At 40.4% G+C, this 26,896-nt stretch overlaps 1 protein-coding gene across 9 annotated transcripts in view; it reads left to right on the top strand.

Moving 5' to 3' along the window:
• Nucleotides 1-26,896, top strand: part of CACNA2D1 (calcium voltage-gated channel auxiliary subunit alpha2delta 1) — a 400,043-nt gene that overhangs the window by 349,697 nt on the left and 23,450 nt on the right. For 4 of the 9 annotated variants that reach the window (XM_033162979.1, XM_033162981.1, XM_033162978.1 and 1 more), the window contains exons 20-34: nt 2,330-2,422; nt 4,469-4,540; nt 5,665-5,736; nt 8,076-8,137; nt 11,914-11,990; nt 14,285-14,293; nt 18,893-18,901; nt 19,730-19,790; nt 21,877-21,974; nt 22,758-22,839; nt 23,100-23,162; nt 24,596-24,699; nt 25,302-25,379; nt 25,824-25,891; nt 26,737-26,775. In XM_033162979.1, coding sequence (XP_033018870.1) covers nt 2,330-2,422; nt 4,469-4,540; nt 5,665-5,736; nt 8,076-8,137; nt 11,914-11,990; nt 14,285-14,293; nt 18,893-18,901; nt 19,730-19,790; nt 21,877-21,974; nt 22,758-22,839; nt 23,100-23,162; nt 24,596-24,699; nt 25,302-25,379; nt 25,824-25,891; nt 26,737-26,775 — 987 coding nt within the window. Of the gene's footprint in view, nt 1-546; nt 598-2,329; nt 2,423-4,468; nt 4,541-5,664; nt 5,737-8,075; nt 8,138-11,913; nt 11,991-14,284; nt 14,294-18,892; nt 18,902-19,729; nt 19,791-21,876; nt 21,975-22,757; nt 22,840-23,099; nt 23,163-24,595; nt 24,700-25,301; nt 25,380-25,823; nt 25,892-26,736; nt 26,776-26,896 lie in introns of all 9 variants that reach the window. The other 5 variants (XM_033162985.1, XM_033162986.1, XM_033162982.1 and 2 more) reach the window with 5 other exon arrangements.

The following is a 26,896-nucleotide window of genomic DNA, read 5'->3' as shown; positions in this document are numbered from 1 at the left end:
GTGCCTTGGGGCTTCTCTTCGGACAACTGTTGGCAATGCTGTAGGCAGGGCTAACAGCACAGGCCTGATCCAAGTAAACATAATAATGCTATAAACACGAGTAAGACGTGATTGGGGATAAAGAATGTGGTCTGTTCAGATGTGCAGGCAAAGCTCTCACTTAAGTTGATTCATCTTTTTAGTCAAAACAAAACAAAAATAAAAATCCTTCCAGTAGCACCTTAGAGACCAACTAAGTTTGTTCTTGGTATGAGCTTTCGTGTGCATGCAAATTGCACACATCTTCAGATATCTTTTTAGGTTTGTCCACCATTGCTGACAACGATCATGCAATTCTGAAACAATCTATCCTGCAGTTGTACACATTCTATGGGATTTAGTTAACCAAGTAATGTAAATTTCTTTAGGATCAGGTTGTGCGATAGAAGTCTCCTGCTCTGTCAAGAGCCCATGAAAGTATAGAACACTTCGAGATTACAATAATAAACCACAAATGACTGTCATAATGGTGTGAAAATATGAATCAATGCTGTTTTGTTACTTTAGCACATTGGTGCGGGCATACCCAAAATTAGAAAAAGGAGACCCCATGTCCAGGTAACTATGGATAGAGGTGATTCTTAGAGTGTTTAAAAGATGCATAGAGCTGAGATTAGAGAGCTTCTATTTAGCTTCCTGGGAAAACCTAACTAGGCTGTTTACTTGATCAAACAGCTTCTAAAGCATGAAGCTTGCAAACATAGTGTGGATGCTTGTGGAAGATGTTGCTTTAAGTAATTACGTGTTGCTGTTAACAGAATTGAATATATGCTTTTGCCACAATTCTCAATCTCTCTCTCCCACCCCCCTGCCCCTGCCAAGAAAGTTTAGAATCTGGAGAGGGAGGCTGCTTATTCTGGACTTATTTTACTGTAGACCTGAAGCCCTTACATTATATTTGATAGACTTTTGAGCCATATTAAGGATTTGTGGTTTCCCACGTGCAGGTCAAAACGCGGTGCTTATTGTTTCATTTGAAGCTGTGTGTCTGTGAATGCTGTACAGAGCACAGCAAAACTGTTATTTGCACACACACAAAAAAGCAGTATTTTGAATTCGCAGTGTGTTCAGATTATCACTACCACCCCCCCCCCAAATCAACACACTTTGTGATTTCATTTTTATGTTGCTGCATCGTTTTATATCTCCTTCTGTCCTTCATACCGTATTTACCTTATTAACTAAAATAACACACCCTACCTTGTAATAGCCATGTTGTAATATGCATTCTTTTTTCATTTTTCATTTCCTTTATTAGTTGTGCTCTTGCATGGCTTTTTCACTTTTCTTCCTCTGTCATGTTTTATGACTGCAGCTGATAAGATGCGTAGAAATGCAAACCATATGGGATTGCTATCTAAATGCATCCTAGCAAAATGGGAAAGGAACAGTTAACGGAGTCTAAAGTTTGGCTTTAAAAAAGAAAAAGAAAAACAGCACTTTTAGGGGGGGGGACAGTTAAGAGGGATGGCTTAGAATTGAGAGGCTGCAGTTCTGTTCAGTGTTACCTCAGAATAAATGCCTGTAAATTCATAAGTGTTTACTTCTTTGTAAATAATACCTACCGGTAGATCCTGTTCAAGCACATAAGCACATTTATTTTTTCAGATGTCTGATTGCCTCATCCCCTTATTCTGATAACCATTAAAACTCACAACATCTATAAAACTTAAATCAAATCAAGGAAGATGTAAGTCAATAATGGAAGACGCAGACTAATTGTTCCTCAAAAGTATTGACAAATGGTGGATATAATCAAGAGGCCATAGGAAAGGAGGCATTATTTACTGTATGTAGAGCCCAAGGACACAATCCATGAGAAGGTTCTCCTTTGCAAGCTACATTGAAGCAAACAAAACTTGAACATGGTACTGTTCAAAGGGAAGCCATTGTAGTTTCATTCATTAATTCTTATTATTCATTTCTATAGTGCTTAAATCCTTGCCCTAAAACTCAAGGTTATAAAGGTCCCTGAGTCAGGTTTGTTTAGTTATTTTGGACTTAAACCATACTAAGTATCTAAAAAGATTAAATGCATGAGGCTTGCACAAGAGAGCTTCCCAGTGGAGTGTGATCTAAGCATTTTATTAGGGATCCATTTGCTTTATCTGTAAACATTCATTTCATATATGTATTATTCAGAGATAGCATAGCCTAAACTTTTAGATTCCATAACTGTGACTGAACCATGCTATCATTTTTTGAGGTTTTTTTTTTTTTTAAAGGTTGATTCTTGTATTATGGATTATTTATCACATTGTTTTCTTTTGTGTCCTTGATTTGTTTACTGGAACGGGATATGGACTGCAATGCTGCTTTTGCCACGGCAATGCCTTCATGCATGCTGCCTGGGTTTGATCCTTCTAATGCCATTCCATTGCATGTAAGAAATTTATTATTTAAATTTGATTTGCTTTACATTTGAGAACCAGACTTTGTGAAGGTTAAGTCCTTGTCTTCTTTTAACTATGTTTGTTATTCATTTTTTAATTTTATCATTCTTTTCTCTCCATGATTTATTTCACTAAAGTTGATTTATTTGTCTAGATGAATAAGAGCTTAGCAGTTGTAAAATGCATATAACTGTACCAGCAATGATCTGCATTTATTTCAATTGGTGTTAGAATATTTTCATATCCAAGGCAAGATTTCCTCTGCTGTTTCTCTTATTGAATCGAGTTTCTAAAAAGAACAACAAAACAAAAGAACAACAAAAAAGAACACACTGTCCATTTAGTACCAGATGAACATAATAAGCCAACTTTCTTATTTCTATCTCTAAGCAGTTACTCGGTCATTGACTAGTAGAACTGTTGACAGATTCTGGACTGCTGCATCCCTTCCTTGCACATGGTTCTGCTAAAATCACTGGAACTATTGGCGACTCAAGCTCCTTTCTGACATTTTGCTAACACATTGTAATCAGTGTGTGACTCAATGTGTGAGCCGAAATTGGGGACGCACCAGTTGACTCTGACACCAACATCACACATCTGACTCCTAACATCTCTGCCTTGAGTGTGGACATCTGCAGAGGGAAAATCTATACGCAAATGCTTATATATGATCTGGAATCCTACATTTGAAACTCTATGTGTGTAAAGTCTATGTACGTAGACTTTCCCTCTTCAGATGTCATGGACACAACTGCTCCCATCATACCTTTGAAATTCTCCTTGAATCAGTGAAGTATGAGAACAGACAAGTATGGGAACATATATTTTATCTTCTGGCATTTAGGAAAATACGTACATATTCACCTCAACAAAGACCAGGGCATAATTTCTTCTGTTAGATGATGGCTGCTTTAAATCTCTCCCATGTGGCAGCCATTACCAATGTTCCCTTCCCCGGGCGACTACTCGGTGGCTCTCTATATTGTGCTTTTTGCCAAAGGAATGTACATAATGTGTTCCCCGAAATGTCAATGCTGAAAGAGTGAGTTGAGATGGATCTTGTCTGCCTTTTTGCAAAATCTGGTTGGAAGAGTGGTAAGGAGAGAATTGCTTAGGCCTAAGGGGTCTGAGCACTGGAAGACTTTAAGGCAAGAGTTAGGTAGGAACGTGCCTCTATCTACAATCATGGCAATCCATCCTCATAGAAGGTAGGCCATGACTGAATTTCCCAATTCTGCGTTTAAGAACCTGTGGCCCTTCAGAGGGTCATGAGGTGCAGCTCTCTCCTTCCCCAAGGATTGCCCATGCTGGCTACAACTGATGGGAGTTGTAGTCCCACAGCCTGGGGAGGGCCACAGGTTCTCTGTCCTTGCCATCAGGAGTGGTATTATACTACTTTGTGGTAGTAATGGCCTGATTGTACCAGCAAGGAGGACTAAACTTTCTGAATGTATTTTCAAAATGACCTGTCAGGATTGGATCCCTTTTCAACAATGAGGACTTCCCTCCTCCCCTTATTTTTCCTTTATCTGAATTTAATCCTTTCTCCTTTGATTCCTATCTTTGCCCATCAAACTCTGCCATTAATTTCAAAAATAAGTGTTTTTACTCCTTTGGAAAAAACAAGTCTGTTGTACCTAACGTAGAGACTAGCTATAAAAGCCATTGACTTTTCTTCCTGCCTTCCTTCTTTGTGTCCTCGTGTGTGCCTTCTCGATTGCAGTTTCTACACACATATTTTGTGAAATAATTTAGATTGAGGAAAGAGCCTCAGTACATTACCAGGCTCTACATTCTGGGGAAAATTATTATCTCTTGCCCAATTACCTCCTTTTAAAAATATATAATTGTTTAAATGGAAAGACTACATTTTTATAGCTGTACTGATTAAAAACCGGAGAGGTAAGTAATTCCACCTTTATGAGTCCCATGAGTTTCAAGATAGAATTTGAAGCAATTAAAGCAATTTAGTCCTGAATGCAACATGGCAAGAAATACATTTATTATATGCTGGTTTGACACTTCTTCTTCAGAATCCTAAATCTCAGGAGCCAGTGACGCTGGATTTTCTGGATGCAGAGCTGGAAAACGATATTAAAGTTGAGGTAAATGATATTGATGAATCACTGGGTGTATCTACACACAGGGGAAAAACCACTATAAATAAGTCAGAATTTAAATCATTATGTAAAAATTATATTGATTTTTTTTGCTCTCTGGCGCCATCTGGTGCTGCATGTTTATAACAAATTCAAAACGTCGTTTTAGACTGATGTAGCTAAGTCCACTGTCTTCATTGTTAGGTAAGCTATTTGTTTTGTGGGACAAATAAAGCTTTACCCCACACACGGTGTTTAATTTAAAGTGGCTTACAACTAGTTTTAAAACAGCAACAACAATCAGTAAAATATGTAAGAAAAGGGAGTTTTCATAAAAGCAAACCAAGCAGCTAAAATCTTAAGGAGCTCGGCACACATAAGGAGCTTTTTATCTGATGCCCTTTTTTCAAGCAGTAGGCCAAGAGAGGTAGGCCTGCTTGGGGAGGGCATCCCATGACCCTGAGTTCCACAACCAAAAAGCCCCTTCTCAAAGATCCTTATGGGTCAGAAAACCCTGCTTGCAGTGCAGAGTCAGAATAGCACTGAATATTTTTACACCTAGGGCTAATCAACTCAGCCCAGTTCTGGCTGCTCTGAACTACAATGGTTTCTGGGAATAAATTTTTATAAGCTCTGCTTCCAAGAATCTTGCTAAAATAGATGTTGGGGATTTGATCCATGCATTGTTGGGCTGCAGCCAGCATGGCAATTAATGGGGCTGCCAGTGATTCCATCCTTGACAAGTACCCCACTTTCTTTGAAGCCTCTCCAGACTCTGCCTTCGTCTCAGGGCACCCTGATTCCGCGTGGAGCAGTGGGTGGATGAGGGCAAGCAGAGATTGGGCAGATTGGGGGGGGGAGATGAAGGAGAGCAGAGGGTGGGCAGGCAGGATGGGGTGGGGTGTGTCCCCCCTTGCTTTCCCAAAACGTTGGAGGGCATGTGATTTCATTGAAATGAATAAGCTATGCTGCTTAACGTAGCCTCGAGCATGGCATTTAGGAAAATCTTGTTTGAAGTTTATGATTTCTTACACAGTGCAGGAAATGATCATGGACCCTGTTCAAAATTATTGAAATTTATTGAATACATTGGATTTGCTTCTTCATTTTTGTAATTCTCCTGATTGTAGATTCGGAAAAAAATGATAGATGGAGAAAGTGGAGATAGGACATTTAGAACGCTGGTCAAGTCTCAGGATGAGGTGAGTTACCATAAAATTAAGGAATTGTAGAGTTGAAAGGAACCACGATGATCATCTGGTCCAAGCCCCTGCAAGTGCATGTTAGGAATTGTCTGAAACAAAAAGATTCCAATTGCTTATTAGCATCATGCATTTGATACCTGATGGTGATTATGTTCATGGTCTTCAAATCTGAAGCTGTAGTGGGAGAGAAGCTGTGGCCTGGCATTTGCACATAGAACAACATCTCACCTCAGATTAAGAGAGAGCTCTTCTTTGACTGTGTTCACAGGTGCCACAATCTGTGTAGCTCGAGGTTTGAACCTCTGGCAGTGGCGTACCTACATTTTTGGAGCCCTGAAGCTTGAACTGTCATGGGGCCCTCTTTGCAACCATCTAGGGCTAGTTAACCACTGTTATCTTATTCAGTGGGGTTGTTCCATGACAGACCACCACACCTTTACAACATTCTGCTACTGACTGTGGGATTGTTGAAATATATGCAAGAAAAAAATTAATCCGTTTGAGTCAAATTGGGTCTAATAGGCCCATTTTTGAAAGCTTCATGAATTTCATAGTAGATCTGCTCCTGAGCTCTGGGTGGGGGACATCGGGCCTGGGCGCTAAATGCAAATTCCTAGGCCTCTTAGTTTGGCCCTTTGGAGAAAACAGGGAACACTGCCTCACTGGTCCATTCCATGAGACATTCTGTCTGGCTGCAATCTGTCCTTGAACCGTGGTAATGCCTCCTGCTTTCTTGGAAGGAGGGTGCCGAGGTGGGTGGGTGGGCGTAGAAACTTCTGACTTTTGGCTGCTCCAGGGACTTTTGACCTTTGCATACTCTACTGGCAGTCAGCCCTCAGAAGGTGGCCCACAAAGGGATGTGACTGTCAGGCTGTTCTTCAGCTCTGCTTTGAGAAGGACAGAGACAACATGTTGTCACAACTTGCCGAGAACCCTAAAATTGTAGTTATGCATTTGGAAGCAGACTGCATATACATTTTTTCCTTCAAACTTAGATCACATCAAACCAAGTCGTTTTCAGATGCTACATTCCCACAAAACCTTCCTCAGAGTGTTTACATGTGCTCTAGCCATAAAAACAGGTGCTCTATAAAAGCTTTTTCTGCTCTCTCCAAAACTCCTAAAAATCAAAATCTTGTTAATGTTTATGTTTAAATTGTACCTAGATAGAAGCAAGACACCTGTTGCAGCGCATTTGAACATTATTAGTAACTCTGCAATGCAGCAGCTGTACAGTTTTTATCACAGGCATTCCTATAAATCTGTGTCTCTCAGTATAACATTGTAATATGCTACAGCTGGCAAGGAGTTACACTTTAAATGATGAAAACTGAATAAACCTGCTCCTTTGGGATCTATTAACTCTGATTAAATCTCTACAGCATACCCAGGGACCTTCTAAAATTTTCCATCATGTGGCCTCTCCTTCATTCATTCTGTAATTACGTGAACTGAAAATTTCAGATTAATCTTGCCTTCCAGTAACACACTTATATTTGTGCTTCTAGCCAGCATGCTGTCAGTGAGGCTATGTTCTCAATTACCATAGCCTGGAATGAAGAAGTCCATATGCCTGGTTGCCAGTAGCAGCTTTCAAATTGGTCATTTTACTCATGCCCAATTGTATATAGCTGCCCAGAGTGGCTGGGGGAACCCAGCCAGATGGGCGGGGTAGAAATAATAGATGATGATGATGATGATGATGATGATATACAAACCGTGCTGGAAAACAAACAAACAAACAGAATCAGACCAGGAAATGGTGTGAGAGAGCTGGACCTTGTGGCTCACAAGGAGACCCTCTTCCAGCACCCAAAGAGGACGTCATTGAGGACAGAGGAGGAGACCTGGGCTTTGTTCACGCTGCTCAGCCTCCCTGCCTAACAGCTGATGCACGTGGTGGAGTAGCAGTTAGCACAGCACTCCTTTTCTCTGTGGGAGCATCTCGGGCACAGAGTTTCACATATAAATAATGTGAGAGTTTCTCATATTGCTAGGCATGTTTCATATCTATCACAGTCTTAAAGTTTTCTGTGATAACAATTTTAAGGTTGTGTTACTGTTGTCATTTTGTTTTAACACAGGGGAAATCTAAATTGCCAGAAAGGAATAAAAAAATGAAAATAATTTTGGACAACGTTAGGCTGAATTTACATGGCACCCAGCTTGACACTTGTCTAAATTGTTAGATATGTAAAGTAATATAAAGTTTTTAATTGTAATACAATGCAATGAGGATTTGTTCTTGAATCTTGTAGGTTTTTTTTTAAAAATAGTATTTTTGTAGCTTTCTTGAGTTCATGGAGAAAATGATGGTCTTCCACAATATTTTGCAGCGCTACATTGACAGAGGAAACAGAACGTACACATGGACAGCTGTAAATGGTACTGATTACAGGTAATAAATTTCTGGTTGTGTTGAAAAGCAAAAATATCCTTAGCCGGGCAAATTTTGTTATACAGGCAGCCCTCCGTTTATGTGGGGGTTACGTTCTGAGGCACCACACATGTCAGTGAAATTGTGTATAATTGAAACCCAATGAAAAATTCCACAAACACCCTGTTCCACCCCTGCCCTATCCTGCCCCTGTTCCGCCCTTTTAGTGATGTTTCAGTGATGTCTTTATGGCGTTTTTCAACTTAGGACGCAGTATCTAAATGGCCACATTCTCCTGCCTGTTTTGTCATCAGAGGTCAGGCAGATTATCACCAGAGTCATAGAGGGACTTGACTTAACAAAGGCAGAGCTCCCTTCTTATCTTCCTTTATTTCTAAATGGCTTTACTCTGGCCTGCGTTCTGCTCCTTCAAAATTCCAGTTTAACTAAGACAGTTTCTAAAATTAATTTTGGAAATGGAGCATGCACAGTTGGGTTCAGCTTTCCATTCCTTCAGTTCACCTGCATTTCTCTCTCTCTGGTGTTTAACTGATGAGCACAAGAGCTCCTACACACTAGTAAACATCCCATCAAAAGAACCTTGTTGCAGTCATGTACGACTACCCCAAAACTGCCTTTCCCCCAGTGGTGTTTTTTTTAACACATGTGTGCACAGTGGTAATATAGAGGGAGGAAAGGGGCATTAATGAGCTGAAAGATTTATAATAAATCTCAGAAAAAAAGACAAGCTAATTTCCACAGGGCCTCTTCCCCCTTACAAATGTTAAATCTTCCCCCTTCCCCATTAAGTTCTTCTAATGTAGTAGTAGTAGTAGTAGTAGTAATAATAATAATAATAATAATAATAATAATAATAATAGGCTTTAAATGACTGGTGCATGGGAAAGAGACCAATAATCCTATACTGTTGATCAGTAAAGAGGAAACATTTGAGATTTCAAAAAACAGCCATCGCTACCTGCTCCAACTGGTGGGGTTGCTGGCTTTTGATTGAAAAAAATATATCTAATACTACTCCATTGGGTGGAGCTTGGCGTACTCTACTGGTAGCAGAGTCAAGAGCAGAAGCTTTTTGTTTGCTGCGGCTGATGCTGAAAGTCAAGGTGGACTGAGCCTGTGTTTGCTTTCTATTACTGTGGGACGCGGGTGGTGCTGTAGGTTAAACCACAGAGCCTAGGGCTTGCCGATCAGAAGGTCGGCGGTTTGAATCCCCGCGACAGAGTGAGCTCCCATTGTTCGGTCCCTGCTCCTGCCAACCTAGCAGTTCGAAAGCACGTCAAAGTGCAAGTAGATAAATAGGCACCACTCCGGCGGGAAGGTAAACGGCATTTCCGTGTGCTGCTCTGGTTTGCCAGAAGCGGCTTAGTCATGCTGGCCACATGACCCAGAAGCTGTCTGCGGACAAACGCCGGCTCCCTTGGCCTATAGAGCGAGATGAGTGCCGCAACCCCAGAGTCGTCCGCGACTGGACCTAACAGTCAGGGGTCCCTTTACCTTTACCTTTTACTGTACAGGGAACTGAACGTGTTACCAAATTCAGTCGCACTACCACCATAACGCACCCTGCATGCTTCAGCCTAACCAAAGCCAGGGAGAGCTCTTACACATTCTGCCATCTCTAATGGGCTGAGTTTGGCTCTTTAGTGCATGTCTATAGACTCTACTGGTCAAGCATGTATACTGAATAAAAGAATCATTTTCATCTTCATTCATAACATGCTTGCAAACGCAATTCTGGATTTCTGCACATATGAATTCTGCACACGTGAATCTGGCAACTAACCCCAAGCCCAGATAGGCTGCTGCTGCTGCTGCTGTTGTTGTTGTTGTTGTTGTTGTTCAGGGGGGTTGTTGTAAGTGCAACTTGAGCCACAAAATATACTATTCTGGAAGCCCAGAAACACTTGGAGCAGATTCTGTGTCTGAAATAATTTCCTTCCTATCTGCCTTCTGGTGATTTATATTATTTGACAATAACTTAAACTGAAGTAGTGAAAATTATTAGATTTTGGATCTTTTAAAAATGAATGCCAACATTTGATGTTATCTATCATTAGCAACCTTAGTTCCCTGTTTACTTGCTCGAAATTCTAATTAGGGGATTTCCTGTCATATTGCTCTACCTCACTGGTTATTTGTTTGACAGACTTAATCTTCAGAGTCTTGTTTGATTCCTCTCTGGGCTGATTTTTTTTTTTAAAAAATGTCTTTTTGGTCTCCTGGAAAAACAGCAGTTAAGTCTCCCTGGAGACCACATTTCTGTAGACATATTGCTACATAAAATTATAGATGTTAATTAGTGGGTTCTGTTCAGCAGCAACTGCTAATAACAGAGAAGCCTTTTCTGATTTCCCTTGAGAGGAATTGGTGGAAAGCTGTCACCAAATAATGAGTAATTCTACTGTGTACAGTTCAAATGGCAATTGACTATCATGTCTGTAGCTGGGTATCCTACAGTTTCCTTTCAATGTTCCTCCACAGGCATCTGCTGGAAATATTACATAATAAGCAGTCCTGCTCCGTGTTAATGACAGCTAAGGGCTACAGTGGTAGAATTATTATTATTATTATTATTATTTAAAGTTTGTTTCTCCATAGGTGGTATTAAAATTCATTGTCTACAAGGTCTCCTGCTAATAGATAGTGTCTTCGATGGCTGATAACAACAACAACTATTATTATTATTATTATTATTACTAGCAATAGTAGTAGTAGTTAGCCAAAATGTATATTTAAATAGAAGTCAGGCTAGTGATAAATCTGAATTGGACCTTGCAACTCTGCAGAACAAAGCAAAAATCCTATAGGCCATGCAAGGCTCTTGGGACATGATAAAGAAGTCTTTCTCATTCTGTTGCCCTCAGATGTTTTGGACTACAATTCCCATCATCCCTCAGCATTGGCCACACTGGCTGGGGCTGATGGGAGTTGTAATGCAAACCACATGGAGGGAACCAGTTTGCAAAAGACTGTTGTAGAGCAGCTGTAATACGTTAACTGACTGTAGTGTGGTATGTGCCATATATATATATATATATATATATATATATATATATATATATATATATATATATATATATATATATATTATATATGCTATAGACATGCAAACAGTTATATCCAATTTGTCTTTGGCTCCTGAAGCACTTCCCAGTCTGGTGCAAATAATAAAACTGCAGCTCACATTAATAAACCAAACATATTCACTTAGGGAGCAACATTTTCTTCAATGTGTAAGGTACAAATGTGACTCACCTGGTTTATTTTTAAACAAATGGAGTTGTAGAAAACCCCATGTGGATTGAGCCTTTCAACTCTCCTGTCAAAAGAACTTAATGCTCAGTTACTGCAATGCATGAATACTCAGAGGTAAATGGCAATCACTGTCTCAATAAACAGACCTTGCCTGCCTTCTCCTTTCAACTCATCCTAGTTTTTCAAGTTGTGTGCAACCTTTAATCTATCCTGTGATACTAATTTTCTGTTAAACAAAGCCATGAAAATTGGCGACTGTTCTGTAAATGTCAAGAGAGGGTCGGCAAGGACCTCATTCTCGGTACCACATGTTTAATTTGGAGGAGTGGAGTTCAGATGCAGCAGAAAGCAGTAAGCAGATTTAGTGAAGTAGTTAGCCAAGCAAATATATGCCATGAAATCACATGTTCCATGATTTTCTTACACATCAAAGCTAGGGAAAATGCTAGGCTGATAAGGCTCCGTGGTATTGAAATGTGGCTTTATTCTCACCATTTAATGTTGATTTATTTATTATATAGTTTGGCCTTGGTGTTACCATCCTACAGCTTTTACTACATAAAAGCCAACATTAAGGAAGCACTAACTCAGGCAAAATGTAAGTAGCCGTGACCTTTCTCCAGAATCTGAGTATTGCTGTGTAGTCTGTAGAATTGTTCTCTTGTCCTTTTTCTAACGCAACATTTTTAAAGCCATGAAGCTCTTGTGAGGTTCAGCCGTATTGCCATGAATTCTGTACCCCCAACTCTGCAGCAATGATTCCAAGCAAGTCATTGTGTGAGCGTGCAAGGTACAAAAAGTATTCTACACAAGTAGAATATGTTCTGTTACTCAAATTTCACTGGTCAACCTTTCTCTCTCATCTCCTTGCTTATGTTTCCTAGAGAAGCAGTGCTTTGGATATCCTCTGTTGCTGTCTTTTTAAGGGCCTAATAGCTAATGTATTGAATAGTGCATCTCCAAGGTATGAGTTGTGCGTTTTGAAATCCAGCCTAGATCGTGCGCATAGTGTGTCTTAGTTGGAACTCACTTTGATTTAGATCAATCTCTGGATCGAGGTTAAATCAGGTTTCCTAAGTTTTGGATTGTAGCTGAATTGTTCTGAATGCTTGTGATATGAGTGGATATAATCGGATTGCGTCTAATGTGGATTCTTTTCTAGTAGTCTCAAATTGTTCCTTCAGGTCCTAAGCTGTGTATGGCTTTCAAGCCGTGGAGGTTGGTCCACACAAGTGAATGGGGTGCTGCCTGACCAGCCTTGCTCTGTCCTAAGCCATTGCCCACATGTCTGCTTCCCTGTTAGGGGGCAGCACTGCCTGCCACCTGCCTCCTCCTTAGGCAAAATGTTTTCGTAGCCTCTGCTGCTATCAAGGTGCCAGTGAACCTCTTTGAACTCTGACATGTGCTGCATTTCCAGTGTTTAGACTCAGTACAAAGCCTATCGGGTGTATTTTGAACTTAGTGCAGTTTCCCTAGGAATCTTCAAAGGGAGCGCTATGTATAACTCTTCTGTCATTTATCCAGGGGAAGGCCTAGGCAGCCCCTCCTGCTTAGAACTGCCCTGCAAATTTCCCCTAACCTGGGAATTTAGCTGCTATGCTAGTTTGTTTCAAATTCATAATGTGCTCTTTCTTCCCAGAGGGAACCCAGTGCAACTCACAATACTAAAATCACATTGAAACAATTTAAAGCAATGCTATAACACATTGCAGGCAGCAGTTAAAATCAGTCATGTAAAAATTTCATAAAACTATCAGCCCAAAGCTTGGATGGAATAAGATGCAGGTAGGACAAGCCTACACAATATGTGACCTTGCAGTCTCATGCAGGCGAGAAAACCAGGTTGTTTTAGCTTCCTTAAGGTTGTAGTATATGTCTGATGACTAGTTTGGCTTGGCAGGTCACACATTGTCCTCACCTACAGTACTTTAGGACTTGGGACGCGGGTGGCTCTGTGGGTTAAACCACAGAGCCTAGGGCTTGCCGATCAGTAGGTTGGCGGTTCGAATCCCCACGATAGGGTGAGCTCCCGTTGCTCAGTCCCTGCTCCTGCCCACCTAGCAGTTCGAAAGCACAAAGTGCAAGTAGATAAATAGGTACTGCTCCAGCGGGAAGGTAAACGGTGTTTCCGTGCGCTGCTCTGGTTCGTCAGAAACGGCTTAGTCATGCTGGCCACATGACCCGGAAGCTGTACGCCGGTTCCCTCGGCCATTACCGCGAGATGAGCGCCGCAACCCCAGAGTCGTCCGTGACTGGACCTAATGGTCAGGGTCCCTTTAGCTTTAGGACTTTGGGTCTGACTTTTACTTAGCAGTCATCTATCTTCCTATATTGTAATCTTTTGAATGTCCCTTGTAGTAAGTATTTCTACATTCCTATTCACATAGGAAAACAGCAGCAAAATGCCCCACATAGCTGCTCCATATTATGTAAGAATAAACCATGTATTGCTGCCAGCTGAAAGCTAGTTTTAAAGTTGTTTTATACATATGTGATAAATATATGCTTTTTGCGGGACAGCATATTGCTGCTTGATTCACTTCTGAACTTGGGAGCAGTCTGTAAAATCTTGAGTGCAAGATCAATAATTCTGGGCGAAATTTCTTAGGAGCCCCCTGAGTCAATATTTCCATTACACAGATCCTTGAAATAGCTGCATTACATAGAAGGTACATGAAAGAAAGTGTTGAAAAAAGACATGGGTTGAAGTCTTCAGAGATGTTTGTCTTTTCTCCAGAGTACAGCTGTAGAGAAAATGAACCTTTGATCTCTCTTTATGCCACAATATTTTTATTCAAGGGGCTGGTTGAATAAAATATTGGTTTGTGACCCCTTTTGCTTTACCCTGTTTTTTCTGTTTCCCTGCCTTCTCCTTCTGATGGATTATCACAGTCCCAAAGGGCAAGTATATTCTTGTTGCTCAAATTCCCTTCTGTTTATTGTTGCTCATATTGTCTGCTTCTATTTCCATTCCTCCTGAATGTTCTCCTTTGTATCCTAAATCTTGGAGCTTCTCCCATGCCAGTTGAGTATTAGAAAGACAGAGAAGGAAAAATGATGTATTTTCCACAATATGCTTTTCTATTTATGTTGCTCTTTCATCAGTTTATTTGACTCTGTTACCTCCCGGTTCATAGAGAAAATCAGGACACCTCCCCCCCCCCTGCAAAAACACCTGTGCTTTCAACAACCCTGACCTCAAGTAAAATATCTTAACCTTGGTACAGTTTACATCTTGTTTTCATCTTGGCATTCTAACTTCTTGAACTTCAGCTACCATGTTGTCAGGCAAAGCAAGTCAATAATGTGCTAGCTTTAACTTGCACCAGTTATTATAGTGTCCCATTTTTGTATTCGGAAAAACTTTCTGACAGTAAGAGCTGTTCAGCAGTGGAACAGACTCCCACGAGAGGCGGTGGACTCTCCTTCCTTGGAGGTTTCTAAGCAGAGGTTGGATGGCCATCTGTCATGGATGCTTTAGCTGAGATTCCTGCATTGCAGGGGGTTGGACTAGATGACCCTTGGGGTCCCTTCCAACTCTAAGATTCTAGGAATAGGAATAGGAATGATTTATTATTGGCCAAGTACATTTTCCAACATACTGTACTTGGAATTTGTTTCGGCTACATTGCAATGTAAACATACAGACACTGTTCCTCTCACAATACAAAGAAGCAAAGAAACCCCACCCATAATTGACCTCCCCTTCAGCTATACAACTACGAATTTAACAATTTAATGGCACAAGGGGGAAAAAACTATTCTTGTGCCTGGCCGATTTTGTATATGAAGTCCTGTAGCGACGTCCAGATGGAAGTAAATCAAGCAGATGATGACCGGGTTGTAAAGGATCTGCTACAATTCTCTCTGCTCTCTTCCTAACTCTGGTAGCATAAATTGTCTCTATTGAAGGCAATTGAATTCTATGATTTCATGTTGCTGTTTTATGAAAAGTGAAAAGGCAGGTAGTGGGGTAATTTTGATTAGCCAGGGGAAACATTATTGACATCTGGATCCTAACCATCTGATGTCTGCAAGGGTTGCCGTAATACTTTAATGTTTTGTAACCGTTCGCCAGTGTTTTTCTTGATGCATCCCATTACATATTTGGGATTAACTATATCTCAACTGAGATTGATTAGGTTGATCACGAGCATCGGTGTGCATTGCCAGCTAGGCTTTCCCCTCTTTGGAGACTCATCACACACCAGATTCAGTGCTTTCATCGTGCATACTTTAAACCAGTTTTTCGTTATGCATAAGATTAAACCACACTTTCACATTCTGGACATGAGAGATGGGCGAAGAGGGAGCATGTGGCAATAACTCCTTCCTGGCTTCATAAGCTATGGTTTGTTTGGCCTTACCATTCTGCAACACTGTTTTCTTGCCTTTTTAAAAGCAGTATTTAAAAAGTCACAATCTTGTGAAATTCGTTAATGTTACCATGATGTACTCCCCAACTCTAGAGCCATGATTCCAAGTCATTGTGTGAGCTTGCAAGGTACAAAAAGTATTCTACACAAGTAGAATATGTTCTGTTCCTCTAGTTGCACTGGTTAAACTTTTCTCTCTCATCTCCTTGCTTACGTTACCTAGAGAAACAGTGCTTTGGGTATCCTCTATTGCTGTCTTTAGGGAATAGCCCACCTGCAAGGTAGGAGTTGAGTATTCTGGAATTTAGCAAAGATTCTATGCAACACATAATGTAGTAGTTCAACTTGCTTAGGTTTGTGTTGTGGTTTAATTGTTCTGAATGCTTCACGCAGTGTGTGATATGAGCGGACGTAATTTGGATTGTGCCCTTACTGGATTTTGTTCAAGTTGTCTTTAAAGTGAGAAGCAAAAAATGAGAAAAGGAAAGAATGTACCAGCATAAGAATACAAAAATGGGGAAAAAAACCTTTAAGGAGCATCAAAGTATAATTTATTCAACCTGGACTGAATAAATCTGAATAAATCATATTTGTGTTTGCCTTGAGGAATGAATGAGAGGGAAAAACCGGGAATATTAACTATCTTCAACTATTACATTTGAGTCTGTACTGTTAGCAACCCAACACTACAGAGATCTGCCTGATCTCTGTTGGGAAGGAATTCTATATGTCAAATTTCTGCCCATACTTACAGGCAAGCCTAGAAAATTTGTAATTATTGTGGTCTGCTGCGGGCAGGAAAAACAGGTAGTTTTAACCTCCTGAGGGCTGTAGAATGTGAGGGATGACTGTGTTTCGCTTGGCAGGCCGACTTTAGGACTTTGGGTCTGACTTTTACTTAGCAGTCATCTGTCTTGCTGATAACTTCCTACACTGCAATCTTTTGTGTGTCCCTTGTAGTAAGTACTGTGTGCATTCCTATTCATAAAGGGGGGAGGAATGCTCCAGGGAGCAGCAAAATACACCAGATAGCTGTTCCATGTTATGTATGAATTAACCGTGTGTTGCTGTCAGCTCAAAACTAGTTTTCAAGTTGTTCTATACGTGTGTGATGGATTTTTCCCCCCAATTTTGTTTTGTGGCCCAGCATATTGCATAATTTATTTCTGGACTTCCTGAACTTGGAAGCAGTCTGTAAAATTCTTGAGTGCAAGATCAATGATTCTGGGCTGGATTTCTTAGGAGCCCCCTGAGTCAATATTTCCATTACACAGACCCTCGAAGTAGCTGCATTATATAGAAGGTACATGAAAGAAAGTGTTAACAAGACATGGGTTGAAGTCTTCAGAGATGTTTGTCTTTTCTCCAGAGTACAGCTGTAGAGAAAATGAACCTTTGATCTCTCTTTATGCCACAATATTTTTATTCAAGGGGCTGGTTGAATAAAATATTGGTTTGTGACCCCTTTTGCTTTACCCTGTTTTTTCTGTTTCCCTGCCTTCTCCTTCTGATGGATTATCACAGTCCCAAGGGGCAAGTATATTCTTGTTGCTCAATTTCCCCTCTGTTTACTGTTGCTCATATTGTCTGCTTCTATTTCCATTCCTCCTGAATGTTCTCCTTTGTATCCTTGAGCTCGGGCCAAAAAGTAAGCAAGTCTACCTGAGAGTAAGTACTATAAGCGGGGCACCACCACCCAGAAAGCTCCTTCCTCAGTTGTCACGCAGTGAGAGCATCCAAACCTGAATCTCCAAAGATGACAAGGTGTACAGAAACCTTAATGTGGGAACTGGTGTTCATTCGGGTCTCAGGCTATGTGGAGGCTTGTCGACTTCAGTTAATGCTCCACTCACTGCTCCACCAGCCTCACCTGTCCTGAGGCTGCACCCAATTGCTTGCCTTACATCCAGCCCAGAGGGCAGCTCTCCTTGTCAGCTGCCTCCTTCATAGTCTCAGTGTTTCCCCTTGTAGAACTTAGCAAGGAGGAAGATGCAGAGGGAACTAGAATTAGTTGGCTCTGCCTGCCGTGGGCTTGGACTTGACCCGCTGTTGGTCTCCCTGCCTTTTGCTCTACCAGTCCCAATGGGCACCAGAAACTACTGTTTCCAAGATGCTGCAGAAGCTCTATGCACTCCATTGTGTGCTACATTCCCACTGTTTGGCCTCAGTTTGTAGCCTATTAGGCATACTTTGAACTTACTGCAGTTCCCCCAACGGTCTTCATAGTCTTCTGTCACTCATTCACAGGAAGGCTAAGCAGCAGCTCTTGCTTGCCTCTTCACTGCTGCTGCTTCCCTACAAATTTCCACGCAGTTGGGAATCCTATTCTAGCTGCTGTGTTTGTTTGTCCCAAGGTTATAGCCCATTCTTTCTCCCCAAATGGAGCTCAGGGCAGTCCATAATAACAAAAGGGCGTAGAAAGGATTTAAAGCAGGGGTATAATGGATTGCAGAGAGCAGTTAAAAGCAATCACGTTAGATCTTCATAAAACCATTGGATGAAAGCTTAGATAAAATAAGGAAGTCTTTGCCTATTTCCAGAACACGAAGTGGGGCAAGCCTATACAATTTGTGACCTGGTGGTCTCACACAGGCAAGCTGAACCTACTTCAGCTTGTAGGACGTGAGTGATGGAAGTGTTTGGCTTGGCAGGTCACACATTGTAGAGGTCTGCTTTGGGACATAAGAGTCTATCTAACCTTCTCTTAGCAGTCTTCCGTCTTGCTGCATTGACATCTTTTGTACGTCCCTTGTACTATTGTGCGCGTTCTCCACGTCTTATGCTGGTCACATAGGAAAGCTGCTCCAGGGAGCAGGGAAATGCCCCCAATAGCTGCTCCACATAATGTATGATTGACCCTTTGTTGTTGCCAGCTCAAAACTAGATTTCAAGCTGTTTTGTAGTTATGTGATGGATATATGTTGACAAAAGACATGTGTTCAAGTCTTCAGAGATGTTTGTCTTTTCTCCAGTGTACAGCTGTAGAGAAAACGAACCTTTGATCTCTCTTTATGCCACAATATTTTTATTCAAGGGGCTGGTTGAATAAAATATTGGTTTGTGACCCCTTTTGCTTTACCCTGTTTTTTCTGTTTCCTTGCCTCTTTCTGATGGATTATAACAGTCCAAAATGGCAAGTATATTCTTGTTGCTCAATTTCCCTCTATTTACTGTTGCTTATACATGTTGTCTGCTTCTATTTCCATTCCTCCTGGATGTTCTCCTTTGTGTCCTTCATCTTGGGGCTTCTCCCATGACAATTGGGTATTCTAAAAATAGAGAAGGGAAAATGATGTATTTTTTCCTCACATGCTTTTGAATTGTTTCTCTTTCCTCCTCCTATCTTTGACCCTGACACCTCTTAGTTTATTAAGAGACTCGGATTAACACCTCACCCCAAATTTGTGTTTTCAAGAACTCTGAAATGAATTTATGCTAAGTAAAATATTTTACCTGTGGCACATTTAACAAGCCCTTTTGGTTTGCATCTTGACATCCCCATGGCTTCAGCTTTAGTTGCCATATGGTCATGCTTAGCAGGTCAATATTGTGCCAGCTTTACCTTGCAGCAATTGTTGCAGTATTTCAGGCTGTGTTGCTGCTATTTCCTGATGAATACATGAATCTCTTTTTTAATGTGAAAATGTGGGTGGTGGGGTAATATTGATTGGCTTTGCTGCTTCCATAGTGCTTACTTTAAACCAGTTTTCCAGATCTGCACATCCAAATTAAACCACAATTTCACATTTTGGACATGCAAGGAGAAACACAGGGTGAGGCAGAGCTGGAGTATGTGGTCACAATGCTCTTTGCCAGCTTAATAACTTTTATCTTGTTAAGCTGGAGCCATTGTCTGAATTGATCCTAGGAACCGAGTGCTTTAAAAATGTTGAAATCCACTGCATTTACATACTTAGTTTTGCTTATAAAAGATTCTGACACTGCATTTTCATCTTTATAGTTACGGAAACTCTGAAGCTAGATCGCTTTGATGAATTCGGCTACACCTTTTTAGCACCAAGGTTGGTCATTTTCCTGTTCTGTATATCCAAATGATACATAACAAGTCTTGACTAAGAAAATGATGATAATAATAATTTATTTCTTATACCCAACCCATCTGGCTGGATTTCCCCAACCACTCTGGACACTTTCCAACAAAAATACAACAACAAATATATATATATACACACACACACACACACACACACACAGACACAATAAAATTAATTGGATCTAGACCAAGTTAGATGAACTTCAGTCCCATTGATTTCAGAAAGAACTAAATCATGCCTAACTTGTTCTGTTGATTTCTGTTGGACTTTTGTCCTAACTAATTTAGTGAAGATTCAGCCAACTTTGTTTAAGATAAGATCATCTATATACTAATAGCAGTCTGAAGTCTTCCAGTGTTCACACTTACATAGCCAAAACGACACCACTGAGCTTCATTAGTAACCCCAAAGTTTGCAGAAATACAAACAATATTCGGGGGGGGGAATCAAAGGAAATGTAGGGTTCCCCTGGAAAGCAGCCCAATGAGGACCGAGTGTTCACGTAAAGTAGGAGACTTTTGAGGGGGGGAACCTGACCAGCAGGTGGGAGGAGTAAGGGAATGGAGTCTTTGGAGAAAAAGATATGTAGATACAAAATGGTAGAAAGAACCACTCATTCTCCTGAGTGTTTATTACATTTATATCCCACCTTTCCTCCAAGGGACTCAAGGTGGTGTATTTTGTTCATACCCCTCTCATCTCACCCCATTTTATCCTAACAACAATCCTGAAGATCAGTTAGGCTGAGAGTATAGTGACTGGCCCAAGGTTATTCAGCTTAATAGCTTCAACTAAGATAACTTAATGGCTTAGTCAAGATTTGAATTCCAGTCTCCCTGCTCCTAACCACTATACTAGAATCATAGAATCCTAGAGTTGGAAGAGACCACAAGGGCCATCCAGTCCAACCCCCTGCCAAGCAGGAAACACCATCAAAGCATTCCTGACAGATAGAGTACAAGTTCTATCTGCTGAAATTCCATCTTCTACACAGTTGTTAGAACAACAGCCTCTTAACCTAATGTTCAACAGACACTGTATGCTGACTATTGGGGGTGGGGGAGAGATGAGAGAAAACTGGATCACAGGGGGGAGAACGAAATGGAGCACCTCACTCATGGCATCTCAGTTCTCTTGAGTGCTGCTGGTCCCTCTGTAGCCAAAACCAAAATATCTGGTGGCTTGGAAGCTCCCAGAGTTTGTAGAGGTACAAAAAGATTCTGAATAAGACACATTAGCACACATAGCCAAAGCACCCCAGTGAGGGCTGAGCATGCAGGTGGAAGCTTTGAGTAGTTGCTATTGTTGAACAATTTGGAGTCAGAATTCTTGCTGGGTGCAGGCCTGTTTCTATGCACCTATGACTGTATGTGCATCCATTTATATAATCAAAAATAGCCTACCAAAATGCATTATGTTGCTTAAGATTGGTTGCAGAGATGTATAACTTTGGTAAAATTTCATACTTAAATGTTCATATAAGGAGAATTGTATTTTAAAATGCTGAGGATCTTTTGTGGGGTTTTTAATGTTGTGTATTTTTGTGTTTTATATTGTAAACCGCCCCACAGTCCTCAGATCCTCAGGCCGGTATAGAAATTTAATAAAGAAATAAACATAAATGAATTTTTAAAAATATATCGCAAACCTACGCAGAAATATGACAAACTACTTACGTTTGGAAATTGAGAAACCAAAGCTGATGGATTCATCCATTCCTATGTCAAGGCTGATCATTCAGACACTCTAATCTTGTGTTTCCTTGCTTATAGCATTTAACTTTCCCTAATTTATGCATAACATAATCTTGCCATTGAATTTCTCAATGTTGTCAAAGTGATACACTGCAGACTGTAGGCAAGTACTTCTACATGATATGCTGCTAAATGAAACGTTGCTACCAAATGCTAGGTAAATCATTGTTTACTACTCTCTGGTTAGCCAGGATACCTGCCATGCAAACCCAATCCAGCTCAGCCAGAAGTTTATTTGCTTGCTTGCTTTACTTCATGGATTAAAAGCAATATTTTAAAAACCTGTTTTCTTTTTCTAGAGACTACTGTGGGCCTGTGAAAATAACTGACAACAACACTGCATTTCTTCTGAATTTCAGCGAATTCATAGATCGATACACTCCCCAAAATCCTTCATGTAAGACTTACTTTTTCATTAAATGAAACTGCTTGCAGAAGATGACAGTGTAAGTGCAGCAGTTGGTTCCAAAGAAGAAATGTTGATGTGATCACCCTGTTTCCCATAATTCTGTATAGTACCAGATCTGGTTACTGGGTTTATGTATGCAAGATTGCAGAGTTTCATCCAGTTCATAGGGTTGTTATGTGAAGATAAAAATTGTTCTGACCTGCTTACATTTCAAAATACCTACTGTATTTTCCGGCGTATAAGACGACTGGGCGTATAAGACAACCCCCAACTTTTCCAGTTAAAATATAGAGTCTGAGATATTCTCAACCGCAGATTCTCCACCCGGCGTATAAGACAACCCCCGACTTTTGAGAAGATTTTCCTGGATTAAAAAGTAGTCTTATACGCCAGAATATACAGTAATACTTTTTAAAACTTAGCTGGCCTTTTGATCTTAGAATTTGTCATTGAAACAGCAGCAACCGATGCCAAACCGTACAGATTTAAAATTTGAAATATTTGTTGAAATCTGAGTTCATTTTTATTATGGGGTGTGGTCATATTATGGGGAAGGATCATAACTAAGCACTAGAGTCAGGCTGTGCTTTCAAAAGGTCTCCGTTTCAATTCCCCCGCATCTCCAAGTGCATCTGAAAATGACTCCTCCTTGCTGAAATCCTAGAGAGCCACTTCAAGTCAGTGTAAGCAGTACTGAACTGTATGGACCAATGGTCTGACTTGGCAGCTTCCTGTGATCTTAATTAACCTTTGGCTTGTTTCCTTTGATAGGTAATGATATGGTTATGAGAGCTTTGCTGGATGCAGGATTTACAAGTGAACTTGTTCAGAATTACTGGAGTAAGCAGGACCCGTGAGTGTTGTTTTCCTTCCCCCAACCAAGCAACATGGCTATTTCTGGGGTTTTTAATGGTGTATTAAAATAATACTGGATCATTTCTGATAATTAGAGCACACAACGAACAAACATGGCATTAAGTATATGAAAATGCACACATTTGTGTTTTAGACTATCTTAGAAAAACTTGTGAATATTATGTACAAAGGGCTGGCAATCATTCCAAATTCAGTTCAATTCAAATATTTCTGTCTCTCTTTTCTTCCCTCCCACAGTGAAGGAATCACAGCACGATTTGTAGCTACGGATGGAGGGATCACTAGAGTGTATCCCAAAAGGTAAGGGTCTGTTTCTTTCTAAGAAATACAACAGAGACACTGGCAAAATCAATTTCTTAAGCATGCCTTTAAAAAAACCCATTTTATTATAAATATCAGTACAATATGTACTTTACATTACATATATTACATACAACACATACCTCACCTAATTTCTTAAGCATGCCCAACTCAGGGTTCGATAGTGGCTGAAGTTCTTGCAAGCCCCCGTTGAAATTGTCACTTGGTAGTGGGATATTAAAGTGAGAGTCTTCACAACAAATATATTGAATACCCCAAATATAATATTCTGACCCACAGGGAGGAAACAGAGGGTGGTACTCAGAATCAATGTCCATGCCCTAGGTTTGATTCCCATACCCAGATATTAAAAATAATATGCCCTTGATTGGCATATTATAAAGTTGTAATTCTCATAAATTACAGTAGATACATTTTGAACAAACTGTGTTTTTCATATTTTGAAATTCAGTGTTTTTCATATTTTGAATTCAGTGTTTTTCATATTTTGAAATTCAGTTACTGTACAAGACGAAACGTAACAGGGAAAGCTTGTGCTGAATCATCCTTGTATAGTATAGCCAAGATCCAGTGAGCTTCCTCAGAAAACAGCCTGTGGAACTGAAAAAGAAAACAAAGGCAGACACAAATCCTTCATCACTAACTTTTTGTTTTTAAGTACCTCGATTTCAAAAGTGGTTTGTTGCTGGTGTTGAAAGGCTGCTATTCAAGAAACATAAGCTCAAATTCCCTTTGGGCATGTGGAATTATTTGAGCACTCGGCTTATGTCTGTAACCAGTTTCAGGTTTTCACAGCATTTCAGAGTTAGAAGTCAGAATGGGGTTGTGGGGATCCCAAACTTAATAATGGGATTTCCCAAATTGCTCGTTGTCTCCTGTAGATGGTTGGATTTTGACTGGAGATTAAATAGGAGACGTAGCTCATGGACATGAGATTTCTTCTTGATCTTACGCCAGGTAGAATCCTGGCTGTCTAGTATTGTTTGAGCAAGCCATTTTCTGTAATGTGAACATCTGCAGGGAGCTATATTATTACAATAAGCCACATTTTAAGGTTTTCAGTAACATTAACAAACAGTACAATCCTACAGTCTACTCAGAAGTAAATCTCATTAATTTCAATGGGCCTTGCTCCCAAATAAATGGTCTTGGATTGCAGCCTTAGATTTCAATCCTGGAGCCCAGTAGTGAGAAGCCTGAGATCCTCCTGATGCTGCTATTTTAACTCCCATCAGCCCCGGCCAGCAGGGTCAGTGGTCAGGTGGTGAATGTGAAGGGTCAAATGTTCCCCACACTTTCCTGTGAGTAAGCCCCATTGAATTCAGTGGAGCTTCCTTCAGATTAGACACGCACAGGATAAGAAAATATGTGAGAATTAAGACAAAAAGCCGACATTAATGTCTCATGTTCAGTGCAGGAGAATATTGGACAGAAAATCCTGAAACCTATGAAGAGAGCTTCTACAAAAGGAGCTTAGATAATGAAAACTACATCTTCACAGCTCCCTTCTATAACAGTAAGTCACTGGGCACCCAAAATTATCTTGTTAAACTCCAGATACAGTACGGTCTGTCCATATTACACAACTATGGAATGTTGAAGACATCTGGAAAAGTGTACATAATGGCTATGAAGATTACCATATAGCAATTATGCATGTCTGTTTCTCAAAAGTTTTAGCTAGAACTCAGGAAATGTTGCCAAAGGATTTGTAGCAAGCTGCAGTTGAGTCAGTGAAGCATGACCCTGACTTCCATAGTTAGGTTATGGCTTCCTCTGGTGTTAAGATTTTCATTCAAGAGCACAATCCCGGGAGGCATTTATAGAATCATAGAATTGTAGGATTGGAAGGGACCCAGAGGGTCATCTAGTCCAACCCCCAGCAGTGCAGAAATATCCAACTGGCCCGTACAGGAATCAGAACGCACGACCTTGGCATTATCACCACCACGCTCTAACCAACTGAGCCACCTATTCAGGGTGAATGGCAAACAGGCATAACCTAATCTGCAAACAGATACAACCCAATTCATTTGGTTTCTCTGACACACCAAGACTGTTTCATAGTCATCTATTAAATGTTTGGGTTTCCTTCCTTCCTTCCTTCCTATATCTCAGGAAGTGTATCTGAAGATGGCATTATGGTCAGCAAGGCTGTGAAAATAACCGTCAATGGAAAACTTCTGAAACCTGCAGGTGGGAAGCAATAATACTGACATTTCTTGACTGTTGTTATTGGACATAGTAAACAGCAACTGAAGTTCTTGTTTTAAGGAGCAAACCTGCATTACCTAGCTTACTTGTAAGTCTCTTTGACCATGCTAAAGGTCCCAAAGATTTCCGAATAAAGCTGTTTATTAGTTTTTCCCTTTTGAGGGAAGATGAACAAAAGAGTATTGGTAAGACAGTTGCAAGCACTCTTGGATGAAACTGATTACCTTCTCCAATTTCAATTGGGGTTCAGACCTGATTATGAGACTAAATTGGTCTTGGTTGCCCTGATGTATGACCTTTATTGGGAGAAGAACGGGGGGGGGGGTGCAACACTTATTCTTTCTTCGTCTTTCGGTGGCATTTGAAATGACCATGTATCTTCCTTAACTGACTGACATCCCATATATATTGTGTATTCCTTGTTAGTTGTTGGAGTAAAAATCAATGTGACCAACTGGATGGAGAATTTCACGAAAATCACAACAAAGATTCAGGTAAGAAACTTGTATGTACCGGTAGCTTTTCTTTTGAGCATCAATGTGAAAACTTCAACTTACATCTAGGATTGTTTTATTGTGCGCTCCTGCGCTACAGCTCAGTATCCAATTGGAAATGTTGATTCAAACATTCATACATAATAAATAAATGGGCAGAAGTTATCCAGTAGATATAATTGTTACCAATATCCAATAGTGTAACATCAAGTGCCTTTGGCTGGTTATCATGCTGAGTAGAGATGGCCTGAACAGAGTCCTGCTTTATCCCACCACTGCTTGTACTTCCACTTTCCCCTCCTTTCCAAGCACCCTCAAATGTACCTAGGGTGGGAGAAGAGGGAATAAAGGGGGAATAAGCAGCTGCTAGGGGTGGGGTGTCCAGCTCCTTGGACATTCCTTTCAAGGTGAAGAAAGGGATGTGTGGGCAAGAGTAGCAAATCTGGGAGAAGGACGAGTTACCTACCAGATTTGTCAGGAATCCATCTTCCTAATTATTTTTTTGAGCATATGTAACTTTCATTGGAAGTCTGGTTATTCAGGAGTTGCAGAACTAATACTTTTGCCTGATTTTGAGCATTTTACTTTATGTTGGATTAGTGTGCATCTTCTTGGCTCTTGGAAATGTTTTGAAATATTGCCCTGAGATTTTTGTGGTCTTGCAACGGCAGTTAACGCAAGCTGTTGAGCAGCAGTGGTGAATTTTGACAAATGTTAATATTCTGCCCAAATAGTTGGCATTTGACCTGGCTACAAAAGCAGCATGAGCACAACTCTAGTTTGAATATCACCATTCTTCGTTTAAGAACAGGTTTCATATGTTGCATTATATTTCTATTTTTCAGTGCAAAAGTGAACTGTGTGGGTGTGAAAAGAACAGTCGGGTAAGAATGTGTTCATTAATAAATCATTTGCAGATACTGAAGCCATGTTTGTGGGCAATGCCTCTACAGGGTGGACTCCTTGCCGCATCCTGGCCTATCTTATAGGATTGTTTTAAGGATG

This window comes from Lacerta agilis, chromosome 10 (genome assembly GCF_009819535.1).
Source record: "Lacerta agilis isolate rLacAgi1 chromosome 10, rLacAgi1.pri, whole genome shotgun sequence".
Classification (NCBI taxonomy): Eukaryota; Metazoa; Chordata; class Lepidosauria; order Squamata; family Lacertidae; genus Lacerta; species Lacerta agilis.
This window is presented reverse-complemented; position numbering and strand designations above follow the sequence as displayed.